We start from the raw sequence: 18,957 nt of genomic DNA, 5'->3' as shown, positions 1-18,957 counted from the left end.
TTAATGTGTCAAGTAAAGGAAACCTATTTTAATTTTTGGTTTTTTAGCATGTTCTTAACAGTATGCTAGAGAAGGGGACAAAACTTGACATTGCACTTTGTGGAGTGTATATCACAATAAATAAAATTACAAGTTGCAAACTAAGCAGTACATCATTCACTGCTACAGTACTCTGGTGGTCAAGAAAAGTTGTGATGAAACAAGTTAATGTGATGGAAGACTTGGAAGTCAAAGGAAATTTTGTATCCACATGATTTTGTATTCACAAAATTGTATTGTTTTGTTCATGAGCTAATACATACAATCTCTTGAATCACATTATTAAAAAAATATATCATTATTTTTATATATTAAAATACACGAACTTGTGAGTTTAAAAACTATAGTATTGTTTTAATATATTTGAGTCGGAAATGATACGCATACTTTGAAGTCAACATGGAAGTCAATGGACAATTTGTATCCACGAAATAGTATTCTTTTGGGCCTGGTTCATTTTTAATTTTCTCTTAATCAAAATAAGTGGTTTTGGTCCAAAGTATATTCCGCATAGCACATGTAATTATTTGGTCACAAGTCTTAACACAGTATTGACAAACAAGCATTTATGTGTTTGAGAAATCGAAAATAGTTTATAAAATTTTGTAAATTATTGTTCTAAATTATAAAGTTGACTTTTAGGTTTAACGATTTAAAAAACTAGATATAGCAGAATAAGTTCTTTTTATTATTATTTGATGTAACAAGGTTAATGTGTCAAGTAAAGGAAATCTATTTACATTCGGATAATATCTTTTATGCTTATCTACATTCTGTATAGCATGATTGTCTGCTTTTTTATAGCTTTCCTTGTTTATTGTATTTATACCCTTCTGGGTAATCCTTTGAGATCAATATATATAAAACCTGATAAAACACCATGTTATATAAATTACAATGTTCAGGCAGAGTCTTGCCATGTGATTCTTATTTTCCTTGTCAGGTGATGTCTTTATGGAGGTTTTACATTTTTTTTTTATATTTTCTTAATAGTATGCTGGAGAAGGGTACCAGACTTGACATTGCATTTTGTGGAGTTTATATGAAAATAAATTTTAATTTATAACAGAAAATTTACAAGTTACAAATATGATGACTATGTAGCCCATGCATGTGATGTGTCAAACAAGTTATTGTCATGGGAGACTTGGAAGTCAATTGAAAATTTGTATCCACAAGACAAGACTGCATGCTTATAGTCTATCTATATTTACTTTTCCTTTGACCAAAACAAGACATGGAAATCAATGTTTGATTTGTATCCACAAAATTGTATTACTTTGGACATGGACTATTTTTCTTTTTAATTCTCTCAGTCAATGAAAGTGATTTTTGGCTAAATCTATTCCCCATGTCACACGTAAATGCATTTGCCCACAAAAACGATATATATGATGGTTTTAAGACTTATCATAATTAAAGATTATAAACTTGATTTTGAAATTTAATGATTTACAGAAATACCTAAAATATATTTTTTTTTATTTTAAAACTTATTCAAAGTGTAATCTAATACTTACAATCTCCTGAATCACATTATTTAAAAACTTTATTATTATTTTTATGTATTGAAGTCAAGAATGATACATGAACTTGTGAGTTTAAAAAACTACATTATTATTTCAACATATTTAAGTGGGAAATGATACACGAACTTGTGAATATGTTAGCAGGCCAATAGTACATAATAGTTCTAAATAGTTTCACGGTAGACCTCACATATGATTCTTAAAGTCCACAAAGTAGCCCCCAAAGTTTATGTTATATCTTTGACACTTGGGTTCCCTAAATTACAGGAAACATTCGGTTTGTTTAATTGATTATTTTATTAAAGTGTGGTGTATACAAGACATGGTGTTTTTCAACTATTACAAGGTTCACATAGATAACTCACCCACTCGAGTTAGAAAAAACTGACCTGTAACATGGTTATGAGTATAATATATGATGCATCTTCAATGACCTAAAGAAACAAATCAAATAAAGTAAAGGGCAAGGTTAGTCCTTATCTATATATACAATAAAACCCTCAAAACACATAATAAAATTAAAAAGGGGTTACCCTGCAAGAAAAAAGTAAAATTAAAGAAACAAGGAAAGCATCATAACACAAGAGGTAATGAATACATAAAATCTTTTTCATGCTCTGTGGGTTCAACCAACATTAATATAATGATAAAAAAAAAAACCTACAAAATGAGAATGTTTTGGATAGCTAAAATGCATGTATAACCTACATTAAAGTAAGTAATTAACGACATGTAGAACTTTTGAAAGCCCACTAGTCAGCAGATTTAAAAAGAGTAATAATATCTTGCAAGAAATTACCTTTCCAATTAAAATGGATTTTGCATTCTTGAAGCTATGACCAAATCTTTGACATTCGCCAGATGCCTATTTGCAATGTTTTCACCTGATAAATTAATTGACAAATTTAATTTGTTGCTCTGTTTTATAATATAAGCTACTTAATTAATAAAACAAAAAGAATACTCAAAGACATTCCAATAAAGACTTATGATTGTAGACTAATCCATCTGAAAGTGTATCTCAATTCAAGCCCGATCCCTTTCCTAAAACAAATTGAAACTTAATGTATGTACTACAGAGGCATTGTCTGGGTATTGAATTCAATCTCATCTCAAGCAACAACATTATAATTATATACGGCATTTCTACTAATTGATGCTATTCTTTTTATTCTCTTGTCTTACATTCTAGATATGTTTACATTTTGGTAACTAATAGTGTTATAGGAATACAACATTGAATGAAGAGCTACCTTGAAAGTTTTCATTCAGCAACTTTGAAGTCAAGACAAAACTATATAAGCAAGTTCAATTTCAAACATATATACCCCTCACTACATAGTACATACACTCTTGCCATAACTATAAAGTATAAAGTATAAACAATCCCCAGTTGTCCTTCTTAATTAAGCTAGAAGTAGTATACCATATATCCTAAATTTGCATAATATTCCACAATTCAATACTAAGTTGGTTGTTTTTAACAATACTCTACTATATAGTATATACATATACCAGAAGAAAAGTAAACAAATTAGTCAAACAAAAGTCAAAGCTGGAGTCCAAAGTCAACAGAAGTAAGTTGTTAGAATGTAGCTCATGGGTTAGTTACACAGCCATACAGTTACTAGTCTGACTACATATAGAGAGATTGGAGAAGAGATTAGATCATTCTTGAATTATATTTATAGTCATCAAAATAAACATTTTGTCTAGTAATCGGGATGTATATATAAGTAATATGTAACATCAATATTAATTAATTAATTATATATCAGTTTATAAAATACCCAACAAGTATGCCTCAACCCACTTTCCTATCAACAGTCATCAATATCTGATAATAATATATTACAAGGTCGTATAGCCCCTCCAATATGTTCCCTATGTAATCAAAACCTTGTTCCAGCTATCATTTGGTTGATTTTTTACTTGATTTAACATCATTCCATAGTTTTAGCATATGTATATACTAGTGAAGTTAGGAGGGCCGTGCTGAGCACAGCCCACGAAGGGTAATTTGGGAATTTCGAAAGTTATGTTTTAATAATTTTGGGATAGATGTGTGTAAAATAGAGATATATGGTATTTTGTTTATGGATTGTTTTTCTTGTTTATGCATTGTAGTTTGAAAATGTAATCTATGCTTTCAAGACTTATTATATGGAGGGCTATGGTGATTATATGGCATGAGACTTGATTTGATATAGGGTTTTAGTGTGGTTGAGGGACAATTTTGGTAATTTGGAGTGTGTTTATGGATCTGTATTTGAACACCAAATCTTGAAATAGCATGAGGTAAAATGCTTTCATTGTATTATTATAAAAAGGCCATATAGGTAGGTTACAAGGGCATAATGGTAATGTGGGTATATAGATACTTTTAAATTTGATGTTAATGACAATTTTGCGAAGGTGCATTGGCTGAGGGTGAGATATTAGACGAAACTCGAATTTGCTGTCAGTTACCATCGGATTTATTTGATCTAAAGAATGATCAAATACAAAAAATAAACTGTAAATACAAATAACAAATATCTAAATTTCTATATACCAACTTGGTATCTGCTATGAAAAACCACTGTCAAGGGGTGGATATTGGGCCAAAGTCAAAAGAAAAACATTAAAACCAGCAGAACGAGCCTGATAGTTCTAAGTATCCATGTGGTTTAAAATTACAACAAATTCATCAAGAACAAGTCAGTTTCCACAGTTGCCTTTAATGGCTGAAAGTTTCTCCCATGTGCATCTTCTTCCTCGATTTGCAGTTTTTTTGAAGCTCTAAATGAGATGGGTTTGTATGTTCTTTGAGCAGTAAAGTTTAAGGTAAAAAAAAAAAAAGAATCAAAATGTAAACTTTTTATAGGTATCAAAATTACACCCGACACACTTCTGTCAAATGAAGACAACCAACAGTTGGCTAAATAAACACAAATAATATTCATAAATACTTCGATAACTTGTGGAAAAAACTCACTCTCCTAAACATTTCCTTTTTTGCAAAGTACATGTATAAGTTTATTAAAATTGAGATCATAAGGAAAGAGAATTGTCATGAGCATTGTATCGAACAGTTGGTATGCGTTGGATATAATATATGCATTTATGATTCATGTAGTACTACTTATTATATATACATTATGCTCAGGGTTTGATATCCTCATAAAGGATTTATTTTTCCAGCTATATAAAACTCTTGCATCAACTAATGGTGTCATGTGTTTCTGCTGAGACTTTGTTCCTGGTTGCCAGTTAGAAAATATTCAGAAAAAAATTAAATTTTTAATGTGTCAATGATGATTCAAATATCCTTTTGAAATCAGGGAAGCATGAGGTTGCTATTAAATTGCCGTACCATCTATTGAGGAAGGGGATTTTAGCATGTTTTTGTTGCTGCATACCTAAAAGAACTCCAACATATAAGATAAGATATTGATTTATAAAGTAAATTATATAATAATTATATTTATTGGTGTATAAAGCCCAACCTTTGGGCGACTGTCAAAAAGCGCAATCAGTAGCTTTTGCACCATTATTTTATTTCCCCAACAACTTGAATCCAAAAACCTTTGGAAATACCATGCTCATTCCCCTATCACGATTACCTGCTAACATTAGTTTTTAAGGTTATAAGATCTCAACAACCTTGGTTGAGCACCTAGAGCATTAATGAAGAAATGAAGAAACATGGGCCATTGTTTGAGATGCAAGTTGAAGGAAAAGCTCTAAATGTATAATGTCAATTACAATCATTTCAAATCTTTAATAACATTAAATAGGTTGTTATTTCAGGTTCCAATTAGACATAAATTCAAACTTTAAATTTGAAAATAGCATCTTATTAATCTTGGTTGCCATTTTTTTAAACTTTAAAGTAGGATTCAACTTTAACTTTCATATCTTTTTATGCTAGTACCAAGATCCATTCTTTTTAAATTCAAGAAATTTAATGTTATGTACTCTTATTTATATTCCTTGATTCCGTCCCATATCAGATAATAGTAAGTCAAATTCCAAAACCCACAAAGTTGAATCAAATTGTTTTTTGGAAACTAACCTCCATAGAAGTATTTTGTTTCGGAATGGAGTGGTGAAAGTGTTTGATGAGTCCACAGGGTCTGAGGTTGACTTGCAATCTAGGTTTCTCAATTCCGCAAAAGGATTTAATGAAATAATCCCTTTCATTTTTTGTATGAAAATAACAAATAAACTGTTAGTTTTAACCTAAGAAAAATATTAAAAGATCATGAAACTCTCGAGCTTGTAGCTAGTCTACCAACATCTGGGGAAAATGCTACTAAATTCTCAACACAAATAAGTCCTCATCCTAACCTTATTATATCTCATATGAATTAATTACAATCTATGTAACCAACAAAAACCATATTACTAATCTGACAGATAATGTATCCTTACCTGCAAGTACATTTTCATCCTCGACAAATTTATCGAGTGGTATCCAAAGGTTCAGAAACATGTCTCCTGCCAAATCTCCATATTCTAGCACACTAAACTTGAGATAACAAAGTAATCACAATGGAAACTTTCAAACCACACAATTAAAAAGGTTTCAAGAGCCTCCAAGAATTGTTAGTCATTATAAATTTTCAATTTCTAGCACATCATTGACGTTTATATTCGGATGATAGACATGCAATCAATACTCAATAGTCATTAAACATTAAGATGGAATGATATTCTACTATTGCTGTATATTTTTGGATGACACTGTTGTTAAAGGGTAATTGAGATATCTTATTTTTTGATCAAGAACAACTCCGCTTTTAAAGGACATACCGAAATTGAAACCATTACCTTGATTCACAAATGCGTCTTACACGTATATTCTAAATCCTAATTAAGTAGAACCATGACAAGACTACAAATACCCTGGGTATGACGATTATAAAAAAACATCAAGAAAGATGATCTGGAAGGGCATGTAGATATATTAGAAATCTGATTAATAAATTTAGTGTTAGATAAGAACATACTTTGTTCAATCAGTACAAACTGACAGCAAAGTTTCCCACAAAAATTGACAATCAAATTCCCAAATTTGAACCCCAAACCATCTCTTCTTTCCCTGTTTCAACATCATTAGCATTGAGAATAGATCCAGCAAACCCAGGCACTAAAAGAACTATATTCTGAAGGTGGTCATGCACTACAAGAATAAGTACTTATAGGGACGAGATCTGTAGGGACGACAATTGTCGTTGCTATAGGCTCCCTATAGGGACGACATGTCGTCCCAATAGAGTTCGACCATCTTTTTTTGACTTTTGAAGCTACAGCGACAACTAATCGTTTCAATATGTTAAAGCGGGAAAAAAATGGGTTTGGCGCGTTCTTGTTCACTTGTGGATAACTATTGACACGATTTGTCATCCCCATGCCATATATATATATATATATATATATATATATATATATATATATATATATATATATATATATATATATATATATATATTATCGATTTAACTAGAAAATGGAAAACGGCGTCGTTTAGTTGAGGCTATGCGGACGACTTATCGTCCCCATAGGGTTCAGTTAAGAGAATCCCTTTCCCTTGGTGGTCTCCGATCTTCTTTGTTTCTCTCTCAGGAAGTTATTTGCTCACATCATTTGTCAACACTTGAATCATCTCCATTTCTCATTCGTTCAAGGTTTTTAGAGCTCAAGCAAATCTCCATTCTTCTTTACTGATTCGTTCAAGCTCATGCGCATCTCTAATTTTTCTATGTTTTTTGTTCCTTCTTCTTCGTCCCTAACTTGTGATTTTCTATAGTTTCACAGTTTCTCTCACATGAGACCATTTGCTCACTTCGATAAGCAAATCACCATCTCCTTTTCTCGTTCCTCACCATAGCTTTTGCGATTAAAAGGAAATTTGATTTCTAATGACTGACAACCTCATTTTGATGTTGAGGAAGAATATCGAGATATTGAGCCACATCAAGGTCCTGAATAGAATTGGCATCTGTTTAAGCAACATCTGCGATTAATCAGGTTGCTCTCAACTCTATGTAAGAGTAGACATTTATAAATTTCTTAATTGGTGCTTGTGATATTGGAATTATAACTAATACTCTAACTGGAATCATGACTAAATTTGTTTAAGTTAACTTGTTCTTGTTGGTAGGGTTGTCAATTTGGTACTTCATTTTGTTAATTTTGTTTTGTTGATTTACTTATTCTTCAAATTCTTATGATCCTATCTGCAACTCCATAAATTAATTTCCGGTTTTAGTCTCGAATTATAACTTTCACTGTTATGTTTTACTGGATTGTAACCTCAAATTGTTGTGACTATGGTTTGATTGAAAGCTCAAATTGTTGTCCATTCTTTCATCTATTATTTGGTATATAACAGGTTGTTGCTGTTATCAAGTCCTGTACTTAATATGCCAAATTATGTTTATGTAAGTTAAATTTTAGTTACATATGCAGTTTCTGGTACTATTCATCATAAAGTGCTAACCGAGGGTGAACTTGGGAAGGGTATTTTTGATACTCCATAAGGTATGTTGTGTTTATAGTTATCCATATCTTCATACTTGTACAACATCAAATCCTAGTTTTGGGAATCTTTTTAAATTTATAAATTTACACCGGCTTATTTTTTTATCTAGGTTTCTGTGTTTTCTCCTTCACGATCATCTTATTATCTTAACACTAGAAAGAAGAGATGGGGCTCCTGTCATTATCATATATGGAAATTTTCCGGTAGTGCATACGAGACAATTTTATGTTTGGTCTTGGTGGATCCTTTACAAAGACACATGTTTTGCAGGTATACGTGATTAATTGAAAGTTCGTTCAAGTGTATTGTAGCTTATACCAACTTTACAGATCATAATTCATCAATATTTGACCTAGATTTTGTTATAGTCGAGCAGATTTTAGCAAGGAACCTGCATTTACTTAGATGAGAACATTATCTAATGAAGCAAAGAGGAGTATACAAAAGTCAAAAGCCCTTTTCTGTAATGGCTATGATTTCATGAGCTTCCTGCAAATTTGATTACTCATGCCCTTGAGTATGCTGTTGAAGTTGGAACATCAGTCTTTTTTTGACCAAAGGGGAAGTCTCTTGCTATTGGGACACTTGAAGAACAAGAAGCACTTGCTAAGTTGCTGAGGTTTAGTGATGTTCTTCTAACTTCAAAGGAGGTTTGCATCACATTCACATCTATTAAAATTAAAATTGAAGTTTTCTATCTTCCCTCTTAATAACAAAATTTTTAATTATCAGTTATCACCTTCTGTTATGCATGTGGCGGATGTAAGCATAATAATAATAATAATAATAATCATCTATTTCATGATATCCATACATACATAAACATAATTATATTTTAAATAATGGATTTATTATGATGTTGTACAGTTCTGGGGGAATTGAATGTTGTCACTGGATTTGGAGGGACTTCATAACTTAAACACACGGTATGAATTATGATGAAACTATATTTGATATTATTAATCATTTAATATTTAATATTATTATTATTATTATTATTATTATTATATCGGATGGAATGGAATTGTAGGTTGTTGAGGTTTTAGAGAGAACCAAGTTGGAATGGAAAGAAGAAAATAAAGCAACTCTGGTAATCAAGTTCAATTCCAATTCCGACCTATCAGCTATCGGCTGGAATATTCTGAACGTATTATATGGGCTCTACTTTTTTTTGTCTCAACAATATCATTTTGTTCATAAATCTGATACTTGAAACTCAAAAAATCTTTTCTGCAAGCATGTGTTTTTGGGAATATTTTTGAAGCTCATATGGTTTTGGTTACTTATGTTTGTCTTCATTTTGAGATGCTTTTCATACCTTCTCTCTCATTCAGGGGATAATTGAACTAATGGTGTTATGGCTTATTAATGTTTGCATTTAGAATTCAGATTACTATTTCCTATTTAGCAATTTTGTGATGCAAAAACAGGGAAATTAAAGAGGGAAATAGCAGCTGTATGGGCATACCTATAGAGACGACATGTCGTCTCTATAGGTGCATCAACCACGACGAGCTGCTGTCGCTATAGGGTAAGAACTGTCGATTGCATCTCTATCTATAGAAACCACCTGTTGTCTCTATAGCTATATCTATGGGAACGACATGTTGTCTCTATAGTTGTATCCATGGCGACAACATGTTGTTTTAATAGATGAAGCTATAGAGACGACTTGTCGTCTCTATAGATACAACTATAGAGACCAGCAACTTGTAGCGACGAACCAGAATCGGACGACATGTCGTCTATAAAGGCAACTTATTGCGACGATATTTTTAGTGACGACCGAAAGGATCTGTTGCGACAGGGCTATGGAGACAAAAGCTATAGGGACGACTTGTCGTCCCAAACACCTATAGAGACAACTTTTGAACCTACAGGGACGACAATTTTCGTCTCTATAGGTCCCTTTTCTTGTAGTGATGATGGTTTTTTCTGTACGATTACTAAAATCAAAAGAGAATCAAGAAAGTCATTGTATATGTTAAACTATTAAAAAAAAAGGAAAATTAGTTTTATCTAACAGTCAACAAAAGATGAGAGTAAGAATACAAGCTGGTCATGGTGGTGGATACTGTGCACGTCAATAAGTAATCGAGAAAGAGAAAATGAGAAAAATAGATTACCTTAATTTAAGGTTCCATGTCATCGATTTGTCATTAGTAACGGTCTTTAGGCTAAATCGTCTCTTCATCAGGCCCTTCCCTTTCGTCCTCTTCAACATCAATCGTGAAGCAACAAAACCCTAGAGAGAGAAAGAGGAATTGAGATGTATTGAGGAGGGAGAAACATTACGACAAGAAGAAGATGCGAGTACGAAGCAAAATCTTTAAGACAGAAACAACAGCAAACCGATTATGGAAATGGGGAAAGAAGAATCAAATATTAAATCGCAAAAAAACAACCAACAACAAACATGTGAAATTATGCGAACCTTAAATACAGAATAAACATGGAGCGGCATGAAGAGGAAGTCAAAAGGGTGACTCAGCAGCAATCAATGGGAGGTGGCGGTAAAAAGGGATCCAAAAGGTATGCAGCTTTGGGGGGAACGTGGCCGCCAAGAAGGAAAACCCACCGCTAAGTCTTCTACCTCATCGTGACGTCTAGGTGACCTTCATCAATAGCCAAACGACGCCGTTTATTGAACCCAGTGGTCGGTGCGCAAAACCAAGTAGGAGGTGGCGGGAAAACGGAAAAACATGAGAAAATAGACAGTGACTCGGCTTGACACAACTAATTGAGGCGGTGTGGAGAAGGAAAGCAAACCGACTCCACATAAGTTAAAGAATGACCGCCAGACTTCTTATTGGATGAGGAAAGCAGCAGGCAAGCAGGTGACGTGCATAGTCTTACTGTCTAAAGAAGGATCTCGTATATAGGTAATTGATATAATATTTTCATTTTTATTAGGGGTGTTTGGATAGGAAAAAAAAAAAAAAAAACTTCTTATTGCTTATTCTCACAATAAGCTAATTTAAGCGTTTGGATAAAATCCAGCTTATTAGGCTAAATAAGCTAATTTTAATAAGCATTCATTCCTATGCTTATTGCTTATTGCTTATTCCCACCACAAATAAGCTATAAGCAAGAAGCTAAAAATCTAATCCAAACACCAACATTATCTAATTCAATTTAATCACCATTTCCCAATTTAACCCAGAATTGACAAAATTAGGTCCCTAAACACTATCTCAAGTCTCAACTCAGCTTTCTTCTAACTTAGTTCTATGTCTTGTTTTAGCTAAAACCCCAACAAATGATCATCTTACAACCATTACTTTAACACAACGTAAAAAAAATCCAAATTAAAGCTTGACCACAGAAAAGTCAAATCTGTCAATTTAAATATTAAGTCAATGCCGTATATAATATTCTTCCAATGATTCAAGTTTCTAGTGACGTTTTAAGATACAAATCTATACCAAGCTGTGAATGCATCACAATAACTCCAACAATTTCACAATCTTTACTAGGGTTTAGATGTTACCTTCACAATTTGGTTTCAAAACTGAAATTGGAGAGTTATGCGGTCGTTTCTGATCATCCCGGCCACCAATGACCTCTGCCGGCCGCCGCCGCAACCACTGCCATCTGCAGCCACCCACGGCGGCGCTGTTGGCTCCATTGATCCCAACAGCAGCTATTTGCTGCTGCCTTGCGTTTTTTTTTCCTGCTTGTCTATCTCTTTTCTCGAAATAACCCTTTTATTTTTTTATTAAGACAAAACTTCAAAAATGGTCCCTGTGGTTTTTAAAAATATCAAGTTTAGTCCCTAAGTTCAAAAAACCTCACAGATGGTCCTTGTGGTTTCAAAACTTTTAATATTTGGTCCTTTTCACTAACTCCGTTAGTTTTTGGCCGTTAAGTGAAGGGCAATTCTGTCATTTCACTTCCACAGAGACCATTTATGAAGTTTTAACTTATTATTTTTTTTTAAAGAAAAAAATATAATTATTTAATATTAAAGGGTCCCACCCCCCCTCTCTCTCTCTCTCTCTCTCTCTCTCTCTCTCCAAAACAAATAAGGGGAAAGGACTTTTTTCACTAACTCAGATCGAAGAAGACGAACAAGCAGAAAAAAAATGGTCCGGTGATGATTGATCGAATCACTAAGGAGGGGCGGAGAGATCAATCTCCGACGACCCTCGGGTTTAATTTACCTCCGGAGAGATCGATCAAAAACATACCCCACCCCCGCTTCTTCTTCCCCAACCAGGTTTCAGTATAAGCGAGAATACATCTTTCCCAAGCATCACATTAGTGGAAGCATTCACTTTGCGTTTGATCTCCGCCATTGTTTCCTTCGTTGAATCATATATCGTGCAGTTCCTCTGAGAGAAGCGTCCTTCGATATGATACTCCTCTGAACGATCGCCGAACATTCCCACCGTCATGTTTGACTTTCTGATGATCGAAGATATCTTCAAGCTAATATCGGCTTATCACCTTCCATCCTCTCACCCAAAAAACCCTCCCACCATTCATGTAGACTTGGTCTCTGTTAATCAATAGGTTATTGAAATCCTTGACATGTGGAAAGTAAATCTAATCGGAGAAAAAAGACACAATTAACAATTTAACATCTAACATACCTTCCGGCGAAGAAGAGCGGGTACTCTGTCATACTTTTGATCCAGTATAAATTCAAATAACAATTTGTCAAAAGCAAATTTGTGAGGAACATACCCTTTGTTTAAAAATAGTTGAAGAAGATGATACCCTTCTGTGACATTTCTGTCCAAACAAAAGGCTTGGATCAAGCAACTGGCAGTATCAAGATCTGCAACAATGCCAGATTGCATCATTTCACCATATAATTCCCATACAAGATTCGTATACCCTTCTTGAATGGAAGAAAGTAAAAGACAGTTCCATGTTTCTAATGAAGGGCAAACTCCAACTTTCTTCATTTCATCGAACACTTGGAGTGCATCCTCAATCATTTTACTTTCACACAAACACCTTATATATGATTCAAGATCAGCCGACTCCGGGACAAATTGAGTAAAATCGAGAAAACTCTTTTTGTTGATTTGGACCATGTAAAATAAGGAAAATGGGGCTACAGTGGAATAGAAGATGCAACAGAGAGAGAGAGAGAGAGAGAGAGAGAGAGAGAGATGGGACCCTTTAATATTAAATAATTATATTTTTTTCTTTTTAAAAAAAATAAGTTAAAACTTCATAAATGGTCCCTGTGGAAGTGAAATGACAGAATTGCCCTTCACTTAACGGCCAAAAGCTAACGGAGTTAGCGAAAAGGACCAAACGTTAAAAGTTTTGAAACCACAGGGACCATCTGTGAGGTTTTTTGAACTTAAGGACTAAACTTGATATTTTCGAAAACCACAGGGACCATTTTTAAAGTTTTGTCTTTTATTAAAGACAAAATTGCTAAAATGGGCTATGTTAAAATTAAACGGTGGTTTTGAATTATAGATATAACAAATTTTCTAATCCCTTTGCAGAAAATAGCTAAAAATAACCTATAATTATAAAAACTAGACAGAATTCTTGTGCGTTGCGCATCGAAAATTAAAAATATATTGTTAAAATATTAAAAGATATATGTTTAAAATGGTTATGTTATTGACATTAACTTTGAGATAATATTTTTACATTAATATATATATATATATATATATATCACACCCCCAAACCAGAATGGCGGAAACATTCGGGGGTCGATGACTTCACGTAGTATCACAACAATTGAATATTATAAATAAAGTAACACAACCATCATATATATATATAATAAAAACGTATATTGTTGCGTTATACATATTTCCAAAAGAATATTACAATATGATGATATAAATGTTTTAATAATAAATGTCCTCAACGTGCCTTCTTCAAAAGTTAGTGGTTACTTGTATCACTAATTCCCTGAGAAATACAAGTGGTTTCGAAAAAGTGTCAACAATTAAGTTGGTGAGTTCATAAGTGTTTTTGTATTGAAAAATGTCCCGTTGGTAGTACTTTAATGAATGTGGTTTTCAAAAAATCCAATATTTTCTATAAAGAGTTTGAAATTTTCCCAAAGTTGGAGTGCACTAGTATTTCTCGTACTTAACTGGTAAAGATAACTTTGTACTCAAAAATAGTGTAGAAAATAGAATGCATATATGAATCTCGTAAATCAAACTTGTTTTTATACTTTTATGTGAGCCTTATAACCATACTATTGACACTAACTGCCTGTAACAACATTCTTTAGGTGTTGTAGTGTTATGACATTTGTCACCCCAGACCTGCCGGTTTAACTGTAGCTAACAGTTTAGGTGCGGGGTTGTCAATCTCGTATAGATCTATACACAAGTATCACGCTCTCCCTCCAAGAGATTTTGGTATATAATATAGGACTTGAAATGCATACATAAGAGTACGTTGAAGTTTGAATATCTCAGATTACTTAGTATAAATAGATTTACGATAAGAAAGACTCTACTTCATTGTGTTTGAAAGTATATCGTTTTTCAAGATGTATACGTAAGACTGTATGAATAACTTGCTAACTACATGCATTATAGTTTTTCAGAAAGTATATTCCATTTGAGTGAAAATAGCTTGATGATATACTAGCCCTATAAAGTAAGTTGTTTGGTATCGAATATCAAATTAGATAGATGTTACACTTGTTTATAAAACGATACTTTTATTTGTATTGTACTTGTATTTCCCCCCTAAAACATGAAAAGACTTGAAAGATAGGGGTATGAAACTCACCTGCTTGGGTTGATGAAAATGAGATTAGAGTCGAGCAGAACTTCAACTGCGTAAAGTTGCGTTTTCAAGCTTCTCGTGACTCTCGGTAGCGTAGCAACTTCGTCGGAGGTTCGGGTGCGGAAATCGAGAGTGTCGGGATGGCTTCTGGTGCTTGAAAGTGTGTGGGAGTAAGTGGGAGTTTGAGAAGGTGTGCCTAAAACCCGTAGTTCATGCCATCTATTTATAGGGTGAAAACTTGGAGTACGCGGGGCGTAATCTTGGAGTACGTTGGGCGTACTCGCGTACGCTGAGCGTACCTTGGTCACGCTGGGCGTAACAATGCGTCATGACTTACGACTCCAGGCTAGCTAGCGTAGAGCACTCGAGCCGATGGGACTCGACACTGGGCCTATTACGCTGGGCGTAATATTGGATTACGCGGGGCGTAATCCAGTCTGTCATCTTCGAAATTCCGTAACTTTCGCGTACGAGCTCGTTTTTCGCGTTCTTTATATCTCCGCGTAGGTGAGACTATGCTCTACAACTTTCATTTAGACTTCGTCAGCTAGTTTTGACTTTATTTTTAATGATATGTTTTTAATAGGCCGGGACTGCTAAAGTCCGTTAAAAATTCATAGTTTCTTTATTCGACGTCGGTTTTTGTTTGACTTTTTACCATTTTACTCCTATTGTGGAGACCTTCAACTTTCGTTTAGGTTGCAATAGCTAAATAACGCTCGATCTTCAATTCGAGTTTTTAGTCCTCTACTACTGTTACGAAACTTAGAAAATTCGTAACTTCTTCATACGAGGTCCAATTTGGGCGATCCTTTTATTCATGTTTATGGCTTAACGAACTCTACAACTTTTGTTTAGATACTTAAGGCTAAAATGCATTTTATTACAATTTCACTTTTTTTTACGTTAAATGACGTTTTAAACGGTGTGTCGTAAATATTCAAGTGGTTATAATTTCTTCAATATAACTTGGTTTTGAATGTTCTTTATGTTTTCAGGATTCTTGTCATGATATCTAATATTTGATGCATCCCATATTTAGATTTTTGAATACTTTATGTTTGGGGTTAATTCTGCTAATTCCAAATGGTTTCGTTGTATTTGACTTTTAAGCATTACTGTAAGTCTCTAATCTGCCCGTGTATCAGTCAGATCCATTTGATGGTGCGGAATCCCAATCAAACGGATGATGTCATATAAAATAAGAAGAGAAGGAGAAGAAGAATAATATGAATCTTCGTATGAATTGATATGAATTAAGATCCGGATACAAAAGATTCACATACAATGCTTTCTAGTTCTCTCTGGCCGTAAGCTCTCTAGTTCATCAATCCTCTACTCCTCACCCTAACACCTCTATTTATACTAGGGAACATGGGCCGGAAACAATTGGGCCGTAAACGAGTTTACGGCCGTAAGGTGTTTACGGCCGTAAACTCAGCCGTAAACTAGACCATAAATTAATAAAATATTACATAAAAATAATTGCCTAGAAAAGTAAAGTATAAACCATATTTTTGACCCAACAATCTCCCCCTTGGTTTATAGCTTTCTTTTCTTAATTGACCCAACAAGCTCCCTCTAAAAAGTAGCTGGTTTTGCTTGTTAATCTTCATCGGGAACTTGGCTTCAGCTTTAACCTTCGATTTCTTCACAGCATCAGGATGAACATATGAATCTTCAATGAATGACTTCATCTTGAGCACTTGAGGTTTTCTTCTGAATTTGGCATTGATCGCACATTGAGTAAGGAGGCTTGACGTACTGATTCTTGAAAGATGGCGCATTTAGCTTGAGAATCTTTAGAGAGAACAAAATCTTCTGGATCACTTCAGCAGGTACAAAGATAGCAGCAGACTGATTGAGGAGGCTTCAATGCAATCCGTCACATAATCTTCAATTTCAGCAGCTTCACCTTGCTTCCGGGGTTGAAAGATTGAATTTGAAAGAATAACCTTCATTTCTTGCTCCTTTGAATGAGAATTCTTCGATGCTCACGGACGAAGCTTTTGCTCAGAAATCTTCAACACAAACTCCATGAGTCTTATCTATACCTGAAATCACTTTTCAAGACAAAACAAAACTAAAGAAACTTAACACACAAATTAAAACGGAAACAAAAATATTTTTGGATTTTTTTTATTTTCTGAACAAGAAATAAAACAAAAATAACACTATGTTTGGATTTTTTTAATTTTTCTGATTTTTTTTTATTTTTTAATTTTTAATTCTCCCCTAATATTTAAATTAGAAGAAACTATAATAAATTTAACAAAAATAAAAATGATATATAACTTTAAGAGTGATTTGGTATCAAAGTTTTTAGACAACCTTTATCCACTTGTCGGTACCTTCCATATTCACATCTTTGTCTGGTCAATCGTCGGTATTGTTGTCCACTTTAACACGAAAAATTGTGACAAATTTAGGACATACTATTTGTTACAAGACAAAGTGAACTTAAGTTCCTAAAAATTATATCTGATCCTAATTTCTTAGATACTATATCTTAAGGTCCATTCATCTGACGACGACCAGGGATATTGTTGTCCACCTAAATTGAGCAGCGAGATCTATAGACAATCTTTGAGTGTTCAATTTTAAGTGTACTGGAACGTGTTTCCCGCTTCCTGATATGCCCCAGCCATCAAGAACTTCCAGAGTACTCCTTACACCGGGTGAGCAGACAACCATTCAGAGAGAGAATAGATTCAGAATTCTGTTGCTAACTACTTCAGAGGGGTTGAGAAGAAGAAGGTTACATATGCTGTGTACCAGGTCGGATTAGAAGTCACGCAAAGGAGACATCATATGGCTAACAAATGAGAAGTATTTCACACATATATTTCACACACATATATATCCTGCAGAGAAATAGAGTTGCATATGTTGTGTACCAGGTCGGATTATAAGTCACGCAAAGGAGACAACATATGACTAACAGACAGAAAGAAAGAAAACGATTTTCTACAGACCTAATTTATCGGAATTTACCAGTCGCCCCATCCAACCGGAATTAAGGACAGAATCCGCACATCAAGGAAAAGTTAAGCCACGGTTCCAAGTACGGGTTCATTTAATGTGACGAGTAGATTCCCATATATATCTCCCTGCTCAACCTATCTGAGCGTCGTATTGTCAGGCTAAACGTATCTAACTAGGTCAAGATTTGTCAAGTCTATAAATTTCCTAAGTTCAATTCTTCCTAGTCAAGTCTATTTAAAATTTTTTGTGCCTACCGACGCATCAAGTCAGAGCATAGACCCTTCAACTTTGGGTACGTTACGCAGACGCGGATTGTCTGTTATCACTTGATAATATCACTTCCCAAAACATCTCCCTCAAACACATTTCATAACCAATATATTTTTTTTTTCTGATTTTCTGATGTTTTTGGATTTTTTGAAAATTTTCTAATTTTTGTTTTGTTTTTATTTCTCCCCCTAAATTTGTGCATAGGAGAGAAACAAAAATTAATGCGCAAATTTAAACTATCCTAAAACAAAAATTAGTCTTTAAAGCGAATCAGGTTAAGAAAAACTTAGGACTATAGAGAAGAAAACGCAAACCGTAATTCACTGATTGAATCTGCATCCAGAAGGTCTGAGAATAGCACGCGTAAACTCAGAACAGATCCGAAAATTCTTCATGTCATTAAGCACTAACCCCATGTGATCCCTTCTTTTCTTCCTTTCCCGCAAAAGGACACATACTCTCAAACAAAGATCTGAATGTTGTACAGTTGAGAGATGTCCCCTATCATGTGCCTGGAACAACCACTACCAACAAACCGAAGTCTGATGATATGCCTCCATAGCTGCTCCAACACAGAGCGAGATTAGTTGGTCTTTGGAACCCAGTCCATTTTGAAACTGGGTCGACCTTTGTCATCAACGCACGATACTCTCTCCCATGACATGTCCTGCTTATCACAAACAGAAGACATAGAAATATTAGAATCGTTAGTTGATTTGGGAGATTGAGCCTTCGGAACCCATTTGTAGTTGGGTTTAACCCATTCCTTTTTCAATCTGATGGGTGGCTCAGTACTTGGTTTTGAACTTGATGTCGGCCGTTGAGATGACTTTGATTTTGGCTTCACGGGAGCATCTTTTGGACTAGACTTCTGGG

General features: G+C 34.1%; 1 protein-coding gene across 9 annotated transcripts; it reads right to left on the bottom strand.

The window, feature by feature from the left end:
• Positions 1 to 2,361: 2,361 nt before the first annotated feature.
• Positions 2,362 to 11,737, bottom strand: LOC128128108 (uncharacterized). Of its 9 annotated transcripts, none has more exons than XR_008225743.1 (6): positions 11,588 to 11,737; positions 10,224 to 10,342; positions 5,626 to 5,746; positions 5,057 to 5,176; positions 4,924 to 4,969; positions 2,855 to 4,809 (listed from the first exon to the last, which is right to left on the bottom strand). XR_008225743.1 is itself a non-coding variant. In XM_052766930.1 (4 exons), the coding sequence occupies exons 1-4, from the start codon at positions 10,559 to 10,561 to the stop codon at positions 2,402 to 2,404; spliced, it is 321 nt and encodes a 106-aa protein (XP_052622890.1). In that variant the 5' UTR covers positions 10,562 to 11,034; the 3' UTR covers positions 2,362 to 2,401. The 9 variants fall into 9 exon arrangements, 1 of the variants encoding a protein (XP_052622890.1); XR_008225739.1 differs by having other exon boundaries at positions 2,858 to 4,809; positions 5,057 to 5,173; positions 11,588 to 11,730; XR_008225740.1 differs by lacking the exons at positions 10,224 to 10,342; positions 11,588 to 11,737 and adding an exon at positions 5,985 to 6,951 and having other exon boundaries at positions 2,857 to 4,809; positions 5,057 to 5,173.
• Between the last annotated feature and the right edge of the window lie 7,220 nt (positions 11,738 to 18,957).

The sequence above is a fragment of the Lactuca sativa genome, chromosome 8, assembly GCF_002870075.4.
Source record: "Lactuca sativa cultivar Salinas chromosome 8, Lsat_Salinas_v11, whole genome shotgun sequence".
Classification (NCBI taxonomy): domain Eukaryota; kingdom Viridiplantae; phylum Streptophyta; class Magnoliopsida; order Asterales; family Asteraceae; genus Lactuca; species Lactuca sativa.
Note: the sequence above shows the minus strand (reverse complement) of the source record. Positions and strands in the feature narration are given on the sequence as shown.